We start from the raw sequence: 11791 nt of genomic DNA, 5'->3' as shown, positions 1-11791 counted from the left end.
AGAATTTTTGTAGCATGGGACAAAAAAGTTCTTTCTTGTTCAAAAAGAAAAAAGGGAGGAATAAATTAAATGTTTGTTTTCCTCATATTTGAATAGAAACTCCTTTAAAGGCAGATTAACAGCATAGAACTAGAAGTTAAGCTTAGGTGTCCTTTTCTGCTCTTTGCTTTCCTGGATAGCAGTGTTCTCTGCAGTTCCAGTCTCTGGCATCTCTTTTCGTCTGTTCTGTCTTTGGCTTATTCAGCAAGAGGAAGAAAGCTGTGGGAGCTGGGAGAGCTCTCATGAGGGCTCAGTGGGAAAGCTATAGACCTCACCTCTAGTAGGCATTGCATGGAAGGGCTCTTACTTTCCTGGTGCCTGGCCCTGAGCTCATTTAAGAGAGAAGATAGGCTGCCTTAAGTGCTTGTTTTTATTGCCGTGATATAGTAAGGCAAAGTATAGAAAAGTTTGTTTTGAGCTCTCAGTTCTAGATGGGTAGGGATCCAAAATGGCACAGCATGGCACCACACAGCAGAAATGGCAACTGGAAGCCGAGCGATTAAACCTCTCGTCTCAGATCACAAACAGGAAGTAGAGAGAATGAACTGGACATGGGACCTGGCTTTTGAAACTTCAAAGCCTGGACCCAGTGAGAGACTTCCTCCAACTAGGCCATGCTACCTATGCCATCTCAAACAGTGCCGCTAACTGGAGGCCAAGTATTCACAAGCCTGAGACTGCAGTGGGCATCTTATTTAAACTACCACACTTGGTAAATGAGATTTGGGTGAAGATCTGGTTAGAGTCTGAGATATGCATATGAGAAATTTCCTTCCCTCTGTCTTTAAAATGAGCCCATTTCACCCAAGCTGTGTTCTTTTTTTAATTAGAAATATTCTGTTTACTGTTTTGGTAGTTTCATCATGTATACAAAGTAAAGTATTTTGCTTATATCCACTACCAGGTTCCTTCCCATGTTGATGTACATCCTGTTTTTGTTTGGTTTCTATTGATTCATTGATTCTTTGTACATGCACTGCCATGCTCATGGTTGTAGGACCTTCTGTCTGAGTAGACAACCGATCAGCATTCTAAACTTGTGAAATAAATTACTTCCTCTGACTGCCAGTAGTCTCTTAACTAGGGTGAGACCATCCATTCTGTAATTGTGGCTAGCAGGTCTTAGGAGAGTGACCACAGTTCCTGTGAGCTCTTGAGTGCATTGTGCGCTGTCCTGCAGGAGACAACAGTTCTCAGCGCTCCTCCCCACTGTCCAGCTCTTAAATCCTCCAACCCTGTTTCTAAGATGCCCCAGAGCCCTGAGTGGATGATGGGGATGGCGCTCTGGAGGTCCATCAGAGCTGAACACTCAGAAACCTCTTATTCTTAATGTCTTTGACACATAAGATTCTTTTTGAACATCTATTCACTAGAAAGAAACGTATTTGACCAAGGTCAAGAGCAGCACAAATAATTCAGGGGCATAGTATAAATATCTGTGGCAGGTAATTTGATAACATGTCCATTTAGCAAAACAACACTACTGGATATACAGTCTCACACCACCCACCCAGCAGGGGGATTTCAGTACAATACAGCATTCTGCCTGGTAGAGCAGGCTTCACATGAAGTCAGAGCCAGTCATTGCCATAGTGCACCAACTGAGTTCATCTTCCAGCAAAGCTTTTCCAGTGTGAAACACCATAGCATACTGAAGAGTTCAAAGATGACGAATGCATGGGCACTGTTTACAGTTACTGTCTGCTTGCCTTTTCACCCCTACTGTTGGCCTACAAGTCAGCCTTCTCTCCTACCAACCTTTTATTTCAGTGTCCGTCACAGTTTTAATTCTTTGTTTTTAATCATACTTAATTTACAAGTGGTGGTGTAAATACATTTTCAGTTTAAAAATGGAATGAAAACTGAAATCCCACTTGTAATCTCCACTTCCCCGCTTTTTCTCTCCAACTTCCTAGACTTACCACTTCTATAATTTTGATACGGCTTTTCTAAGCTTCAACTCCTTATAAGAATTTATATTTGTTATTTCTATCATACATTGTTTCTTGGTTCTTCTATAACTTGTCAGTATAGGATTTTCTGATGTCTTGATGTCTTTATTTCATAGGAAAGCTTATTTTTTTCTATGGCTCTCTCCAACCCACTGCAGGTCCCACTGTCTCTGCTGACCTTCCTTCCCCTGCACTCTGAAGCCCTTAAGACTCTCTCATGTCACATGGTCTGATTTGGGGCATTGTTTCCAAACCTGGTAGCTTGTTGTCCCCATATAGCCTAGGTCCTGGGGTTGGGGAATTTAACCAGGTTTTATTTTTCTATAAATCTACTACACTTTGAGTGGAAGAGATAGGATTTGAGCTTCAGATTCATAGCCAATGGGCAGTTTAAGCCTCCTGAGTGTTAAGATTATTTACATGAGCTACCACACCCAGGTTAACCCTCGCCCTGTTTTCTCTGTTGTACATCCATCACAAAGAGACTTTGACATAAAGAAAAACCTTCATCTAGCAACCATTCTGGCCATATTCTGAAAAACTAAATAAAATTACCAAGTGAGTGTGTGTACGTACATGTACTTTGTTTGAATTTATCAAAACTGAATTAGTTTTTACCATTTTAAGATACTTGAATGATTCAATCTGTTTGTTTTTTGAAATTTTAAGAAATAACTATGTGCATTTCTTTTGTTCTCAATGTCACAGGTTCTAATATTCTTCTTGCTAGAATGGCAACTAAGAAAGCAAAGCCAGATGGTCAGTACCACCTGCAGCCCGACGAGGTAGACGATTTCATCCGAGGGCAGCTCGTCACTAACCTGCCGGGTAAGGCTGTGCCAGGCGACGGTGCTCTCTGGGCCTCTGTCCTGTTCTTGGGAGCTGCTTGTCTTCAGGCAGGGTCCTAATAGTTAATGCCTTGAGGTCACCCGCCTCTCACTGTCTGCCTCAGCACCCAGGTGCTGGAGTGACATGCGCATGCTGACATGCTCAGCTGTCTTCTGTTTAAATACAGTATTAACAGTCATACAGAAAATGAAATACTGCATTAAACATCCTCTTGGTTTATTTATTATAAATTCTAGCTTTCACCTAGTAGATTCTACTTTACATATTCTCACTGATGTTATTTGGTAGGTGGCTAGGTTGATAGGTTGGTAGGTGGCTAGGTTGATAGGCTGCCAGAGGACCTGGGTTCCATTCCCAGTACCAGATTTATAAACCTAGCTGTTGGCACAGAAACCTAGAATCCAGGCATTCCAGTGGTATAAGCTGGGAGAAGGAAGTTGAGCATCTCCAGGCTCAGCTAGCACTTGACCACCCTGTGCTAACGCAAGCAACAGTTACAAGTATTTAAGTAACAAGAGCAAGGATTTAGAGAAATAATTTTAAAGGAAACACGAAATTAACTTACAGTCTTTTAAAAACTTTCTTTTTTTAATTTTATTGAGTCTGTTGTGTTTGTGATTTTACATACCATTGTGTATGGAGGTCCAAGGGCAATTTTAAGAAATCAGTTTTCTCCTTCAGCAATGGGTTTTGGGATTCAGCTCAGGCCATCATGCTTGTCAGGCAAGTGCTTTTCCCCAGGGAACCATCGACCTGGCAGCCCAGCTTTCATTTCCTTAGGCTCATAGTTAGATGGTTTATATCTGAGCTGAAAACGAAGGTTCTCTTCTATGATGTGATGCTTCTGAAATGCAGATGAAGTTCACTGTGGGCACGCAGCAGGCCTGTGAGGTCAGTGTGGGCACGCCAGCAGGCCTGTGAGGTCAGTGTGGGCACGCAGCAGGCCTGTGATGCCTTGGGTTTGAGTAGCGCTGGTTAAAGGTTAGGTTTTAGTCTGTATAGTTTTTAAATGTATTTCTGCATGTGTGTCTGTGTGGGATATGTACATGTGAGTGCAGGTGCCCATGGAGGCCAGAGGGCTTGGATCTCCCTGGAGCTGTACCTACAGGAAATTTTACCTGAGGTAGGTTCCCAGAGCTGAACTCAGGTCCTCTGCAAGAGCAGCAAGGACTCTTAACTACTGAGCTCTCTAACCCCACCTAGAACTGATCTTTAAAAAAGAAAACCAAGAAGAGAAAAGAACAGTTAGACATGGCAGCATATATTTGTAATCTTAGCACTTGGGAATTAGAGACAGGAGGATTAGGAGTTCAAGTCCATCCTGGACTGCTTGAGACCCTATCTCAAAAAACAAAAAGAAGGGAGTAAGGGACAACATTAAGAATAGAAAGTCAGCCTGCACGGTTAGTGATGGGAGTTCAGACTTGACAGCCCAGCAGTTTGAAAAAGTTCTTCTAGTTTCATTAATTAGTTAATTAATTTCAGGACTTTGACAAGAAACCTTTCATTTTCTGTTTTTGGGGGTTTTGGGTTTTTGTTTTTGCTAAAAGTAGCAATTTGTTTTGTGTGGTTATATTCCACCTTATCAGCTTTGCAAGACTTTTCTATATTATTTTTGTATTTGCAGGGAGATGTTAGAGATGGAGACTATGTGTGTACAAGTAGATTTAGTAGAACTTTCAGGCTTGTATTTCAAACCTAATGAAAATATATATGAACTATCTTAGAAATTTGTTACAAGCCAAATTGTAAACAACTGAAATGCCATTTTATGGTGGCTAGTTTTACTTTTAAAAGTTTACTGTAGCCTCTGTTTAGAATGTGTGGTCTATTTCTGATTTACAGTGTAAGATTAAATTTCGATAGTAATTAATTTGGAATATCAAATAGCAAATTCTTTTCTTAGCACAATGCAGATAGTTGTGATAACACAAGTTTTAACTTAGAGCGAGTATTTTACAAGCTGCATGTAAACTCCATGTTTATCACACCAGCTCTAACAGCTTGTGCTAGGGCTGCCATGATATCATAGACTCCATGTCTTTCTTTTTTTCTTTTTTTTTCTTTTTTTTTTTTTTAGAGAAAGAGTATATTTTTTTTAAGATTTATTTATTAATTATATGTAGTACACTGTAGCTGTCTTCAGACACTCCAGAAGATACATCAGATTTCGTTATGGATGGTTGTGAGCCACCATGTGGTTGCTGGGATTTGAACTCTGCACCTTTTGAAGAGCAGTCGGCGCTCTTAACCACTGAGCCATCTCACCAGCCCCGACTCCATGTCTTAATAGAAATTGTGTTTTGTGGTGGCTACAAAGTTGTGGGTATGTGGATGTGGCTGACCCACAACTCCCTATGCAGCTACTAATAACCTTTAATTCTAGATTCTTCTACGTCTGTCTCCCATGTGCTGGGCTCCAGGTATGCAGCATAGTGCCTGCTTAATGGAAACATCGGAGGGTTTGCTGCTCTAAGGCTTGTAGGCTCTCTGTCTCTGTGTCCCCTCCCCGCCACCCTCTTGTGCCTCATGATCTTTCCTTCATGTTCAACCAGTGTGGTCTCAAATTCCTCTTGCAATAGCATCAGTCATACTGACCCTGTGCCTCATTTTACCTCAGTTGCTTGTGTTCAAATATAGTCCCAGTGAAAACTTTAAAATGAGGAGGTACGGCTTCAGCACGTTTTGGGGAACACACAACAATATAAAAAGTCATTTTCAACTGAATTGAATTTTATGATCCTTTAAAAAATAGAAGTAATTTGTAGCTCTCCATCTAGGACCTCTGTCATCGCCTTCATTTCTGAATGGCAAGACTTTTGTTTTATTCTTGAGATGGCTCAGTGGTAGCATTGAGTGGCGAAAACCATGTTGCTAATGTTCAACCAGCCTCCTGAGGACTGGGGTCCCACTTGCACACTAACACTGGGTGAGGAAGGCTTTCTTTTCTGTGTTGGCATGTATGTAATGCAGATGCCCACAGAGGCCTGGGGTGGAGTTACAGGTTGTGCCCAGCTCTGGTCTTCTGCAAGAACAGTGTGCACTTAGAACCATCTTCAGCCCATATATTATAACAGGCATCTGTGAGGTTATATATCCTGGCCTGTGCTCATAGGCATTAAACCATGGTACTTCTTCTTTGATTCCTATGTACAAGGTCAGAGCTAGGGTTTTGCATCCAGTTTGTGACTTCCAACTCCACACATTCATGTAGCTGTTGAAAGGCTCTTCAACATCAGCATTTATTGTTAGCAGGTTCCTCATTTGTCTTGGCCATATTTCCTATACTCCCAAGCCTTGAGCAAGTGCCTACTGAATTACACAAACATTTCCCTCACCATTGACATTTCATTGTGGATGACAAAGACTTTGTTTTCCTTATCAAGTGGACTGCCATGTGTGGCTCTGTGCTTAGTGATTATTGTCCATTTTTAATATGGTTCCTCTCAAGGGCAGGTGCACATCATGTCCCAGATGATAGAACAGCAGCTTCCATAGCTTTTTCCTTAAGGTAGCACATCCCCTCCCCTTTTAAAAAATCTTTTCTTACTTCGTTGGCAGTGCTACTTAGGCCTTGAGCCCTGGTTTCTTTTTTATGCAGACGACGTTCCGTTATGAACTCTGGTGCATTGCATTGAATGAGATCAGTTCCTGTTGTGGTTCAGAGTAAATGTGGGGAAGCCATCATGGATGTCTGTAGGCATCAGCATCTCAGCACAGTTCCATTCTGATCTCTGTAGTGTTTGTGTCTGTCCTGCAGGTTCAGATCATAACAAAGTCTTTGTGTGTGTGTGTTTTAAAGATTTATTATTATATGTAAGTACACTGTCACTGTCTTCAGACACACCAGAAGAGGGCGTCAGATCTCATTATGGATGGTTGTGAGACACCATGTGGTTGCTGGGATTTGAACTCAGGACCTTCTGAAGAACAGTCAATGTTCTTAACCACTGAGCCATCTCTCCAGCCCTCATAGTGAATTCTTAAACAAGAATGTTAATTACTGATTTGTGGATAAGATCTTAATCTTGTTATTTGTTATGAATTTTTTTGTATAAAATTTAAGTTAATGTTTTGTGTATATGTAAATAAATGACCAAAATTTTAATAGTTTGTCATTTGTGTACATATTCCTTTTCCTAGGAGTTGGACGTTCAATGGAATCTAAGCTTGCATCTTTGGGGATTAAGACTTGTGGAGATTTGCAGTGTTTGACCATGGCAAAACTCCAGAAAGAATTTGGCCCCAAGACAGGGCAGATGCTGTATAGGTTCTGCCGAGGTTTGGATGATAGACCTGTTAGAACAGAGAAGGAACGAAAATCTGTTTCAGCCGAGATCAACTATGGAATAAGGTTCACCCAGGTAATGTGTCTTTACATGGTCCTGTTTCTAACCTCGGAAGCTCTTGGTGATTGAAATAAACATATAAACTGTTGGTTTACTCAGAGCCTTGGCAACTTTTAAGGTAGATCCTTAATTTAAAAATGCAGGTCTCAAGGAAAGATATAAAATACTCTGCTTTTGTGGTCAAAAGTGATTTGAATTACAATTATTCTCATTACCAGTGAAGTGAAAAAGGCCAAACAAGTATTTTGAGTGTTAAAAATTGTTTCATACCCAATCTGGGCCAGAGCCCTGAGCAGACCTTGGGCCTGAACTCTGCAGCCAGTCCCACAACACCTGGAGGAAGCTCCACTCTCAGGCTCTCTTAACACTCCCAGGATCATAGCAGAGGTGAGGAGGACACAACATCTGTCCCAACTCCACCGGGAATAACTGGGACCAGTGGGATCCAGGGACTTGGGAACCCCATCTGACCAATGGCACAGATTCCTTCCTGTCTGGGCCGGAACCCTGAGCATATCTTGGGCCTGAACTCTGCAGCCAGTCCCACAACACCCAGAGGAAGCTTCACTCCCAGGTGTTTTAACACACCCAGGATGCCAGGGGCTTGGTCACACCAGAATCTCAGGATCCTAGAGACAGCTTTACTCCCAGGAACCCTGACACACCCAGGATCTCAGAATCATAGAATCACAGGATCACAGAGACAGCTTGAACTCTGAGGAGTTCTGACACAGCCAGGATCACAGGAAGGACAGGCTCCAGTCAAATATAGCAAGGACAGATTAGCACGAGTGAGAACCAGATGGCAGGAGGCAAGCATAAGAACAGAAGCAACAGAAGCCAAGGTTACTTGGCATCATCAGAACCCAGTTCTCCCAACATAGCAAGTCCTGGATACCCCATCACACCAGAAAAGCAAGATTCAAATCTAAAATCACTTCTCACGATGATGACAGAGGCCTTTAAGAAAGACATAAATAACTCCCTTAAAGAAATACAGGAGACTACAGGCAAACAGCTAGAAGCCCTTAAAGGGGAAACACAAAAATCCCTTAAAGAGTTTAAGGAAAACAATCAAACAGGCAAAGGAAATGAACAAAACCATCCAAGATCTAAAAATGGAAATAGAAACAATAAAGAAACCACAAAAGGAGACAGCTCTGGAGCTAGAAAACCTAGGAAAGAGATCAGGAGTCATAGATGTCAGCACCACCAACAGAATACAAGAGATAGAAGAGAGAATCTCAGGTGCAGAAGATACCATAGAAAACATTGACATAACAGTCAAAGAAAATGCAAAATGTGAAAAGCTCCTAATCCAAAACATCCAGGAAATCCAGGACACAATGAGAAGACGGAACATAAGGATACTAGGTATAGAAGAGAGCGAAGATTCTTAACTTAAAGGGCCAGTAAATATCTTCAGCAAAATTATAGAAGAAAACTTCCCTAACCTAAAGAAAGAGCTGCCCATGAACATACAGGAAGCCTACAGAACTCCAAATAGACTGGACCAGAAAAGAAATTCCTCCAGTCACAGAATAATCAAGACACCAACTGCACTAAACAAAGAAAGAATTTTAAAAGCAGTAAGGGAAAAAGGCCAAGTAACATATAAGGCAGACCTATCAGAATTACACCAGACTTCTCACCAGAGACTATGAAACCCAGAAGATCCTGGGCAGACACCATACAGACCCTAAGAGAATACAAATGCCAGCCTAGGCTATTATACCCAGCAAAACTCTCAATTACCATAGACAGAGAAAACAAGATATTTCATGGCAGAACCTAATTTACACAATATCTTTCCACAAATCGAGCCCTATAAAGAATAGTAGATGGAAAACACCAACACAAGGAGGGAAACTACACTGTAGAAAAAGCAAGAAACTAATCTTTCAGCAAACCCAAAAGAAGATAGCCACACAAACATAATTCCACCTCTAACAAAAAATAATGGAGTAACAAGTCACTTTTCCTTAACATCTGTTAACATCAATGGACTCAATTCCCCAATAAAAAGACATAGGCTAACAGACTGGATATGTAATCAGGACCCAGCATTTTGCTGCATACAGGAAATGCATGTGACAAAGATAAGACACTACCTCAGAATTAAAGGTTGGAAAACAATTTTCTAAGCAAATGTTTCCAAGAAACAAGTGGAGTAGCCATTCTAATATCGAACAAAATCGACTCAATAGAAACATATAAAAATTGGGGTCATAGACAGATGCACTTAGCACTTAAAGTGAGCAGAATGCATAGAAACAATCACTTATCTAGGACTAATTGACTATTCTGGGTCTTTTGTTGTTCCATATCAAATTGAGGATTTTCTTTGTATTTATGTGAAGAATGAGATGAAGATATCAGTAAATTGTTTTGGTAGGAAGGTCTTTTTTTTTACAATGTTAATTCTATCAAGCTATATATGCTTGGGAGGTCTTCAAATTCAACTATGTTTCTTAATCTCTTTGTTCACACGTTTAAAGTCTTCATTGTAGAGGTTTTTTTTTTTTTTTTTTTTTTTTTTTACCTCTTTTGTTATATGTATCCTATTTTATTTGATTTGAGAAACAGAGACTAGGAGTGTGTCCATCCATGATCTCTTTCTCAGCAGGCTTGTTACTCATATGTATTAAGACTGGTCAGTTTTGTAAGTCAATCATGTACCATAACATTTTGCTGAAATTATTGATAATTTCTACAATTTTTCTAGTCAAATTTTGGGAACATCGGGTATAAGATAATATAATCTCCAACTGAAAATAATTTGACTTAATATTTTCCCATTTGTATCCCTTCTCTTGCCTTATTGCTCCAGCTAATGCTTCAATCACATTATGGATGAGCAGTAGGGATAGTGGGCAGTCTGTCCCATTCCTGATTCTAGTAGAGCTTATTAATGGTTTTATTCATTTAGGATGATATTGGCCATGGGTTTGTCATACATAACCTTTATTATGTTGGAATATGTTTCCTCAGTCCTACTTGTTCTAGGGCTTTTATTAAGAATGCATGTTGAATCTTATCAAAGACTTACTTTTTTTTCCCTTCCATTGAGATGATATGATTCTTGTATTTTTGTCCATAAATGCAAAACAAACAAAGAATTGTTTCACACTGTAGTTAAAAATTGGCCTCTTCTGTTATTCATACCTCAGTGGTTGTCAGCCTTCATACTACTGCAACCCTTCAATAGAGTTTTTCATGCTGTGGTGACCTCCAACCACAAAATTATTTTCATTGCTACTTCATAACTGTAATTTTGCTATTGTTAAGAATAGTAATATTAATACCTATCAGGTTATTTGATGGACTTAGGTGACACTGCAAAAGGGTCATGTGATTCCCAAAGGGCTGGTGACCCACAGGTTGAGATACCCTGCCTCTGTAGCAGTAATGCAAGTGAATTGGTGTTTCCTGTCCCTCGAATGCACGTTTGCATTGGGCACCTCTCTGGGATTTAGGGCCATACACTGCACATTCCGAGGATTTGAGATCTGGCAAGTTCTTACTCTTTGGAACTCTCATGTAGGAATCTAACAGTGTTGGAATACATATGTTACCAGGGATACTAATATTTGCAACAGGTCAGTGACAGCATAAAAAAGTAAAGCAGGAAAATGGCTTACAGAGTACTTAGTACACTGAGAACATGACCACTTACAGTAGCATACAGTCAAGGTGTATGCACAGTGTGTGTTTTAAGTCAATGCATATGATAGGGAAATAAGATATGCTCAATATGCAGAGCTAAGACACTTGAGAAGAACCTATTAGGTTAAGGAAAAGAATCAGTGTGCTTTTCATCTTTACCTTTGTGTAGCCCAAAGAAGCAGAAGCTTTCCTTCTGAGTCTTTCAGAAGAAATTCAAAGACGACTTGAAGCTGCTGGCATGAAGGGCAAACGCCTGACTCTGAAAATCATGGTGCGGAAGCCAGGGGCCCCTATAGAAACTGCAAAATTTGGAGGCCATGGAATTTGTGATAACATCGCCAGGTAAACTTATTCTTTAAGAAAGGAATGTTGGTAGTTATATTCTGTGCAGCTTATTATAAGTCATACAACATAATATCAGTAGTAGTAGTTTGAGTTACAACTTACCAATCCTGGTGTTGTTAAGCAGCCTGTAGAGGCAGGCACAGCCCATGGTCACTTGACTTAGGTTTAATACCTATTGCAAAATACTGAATGTCAATGGATAATTTTTAAAGAAAAGATTTATTTAGTTCACAGTTCCTGGTGATGTAAGAGGCTGGTACCCTTCAACTGTCTGCCAGCCAGTGGCATCCCAGTGTCAGGAACATAGATGACAGACACAAGGTGAGGCAAGAAGCTAAACTGCTCTGAACGGACCAGTCTCGCTCCTCCTCCCTTCTGTAAACAAGTGCTCAGGACAGCAATGACCTAGTCAGTTCCTGTCCTTGTCTCTTTAGGCCCAGATCACTGACACCAGCATGACTGTGAACAGATCACATCTAAGTCCCAGCCAGGTGGCAGCCCGAGGCTTCCTCGGGTCTTCAGGCTGTTAACTTGAGTGTGTAGAAAGGAAAAGGGCTGCACATTAGCAAGACAAGGGGACGGGTGTGGTTT

At 40.7% G+C, this 11791-nt stretch overlaps 1 protein-coding gene across 14 annotated transcripts in view; it reads left to right on the top strand.

The window, feature by feature from the left end:
* The window catches only part of Rev1 (REV1, DNA directed polymerase), a 77136-nt gene that overhangs the window by 59603 nt on the left and 5742 nt on the right, over positions 1-11791 (top strand). For all 14 annotated transcript variants that reach the window (XM_006496155.4, XM_006496154.4, XM_006496153.4 and 11 more), the window contains 3 exons: positions 2700-2819; positions 6984-7204; positions 11025-11197. In XM_006496155.4, the coding sequence (XP_006496218.1) occupies positions 2700-2819; positions 6984-7204; positions 11025-11197 (514 nt within the window). The remainder of the gene's footprint in view (positions 1-2699; positions 2820-6983; positions 7205-11024; positions 11198-11791) is intronic.

This window comes from Mus musculus, chromosome 1, assembly GCF_000001635.26.
Source record: "Mus musculus strain C57BL/6J chromosome 1, GRCm38.p6 C57BL/6J".
Taxonomy (NCBI): Eukaryota; Metazoa; Chordata; class Mammalia; order Rodentia; family Muridae; genus Mus; species Mus musculus.
The sequence above is the reverse complement of the archived record's forward strand: the minus strand, read 5'-3'. Positions and strand labels throughout refer to the sequence as shown.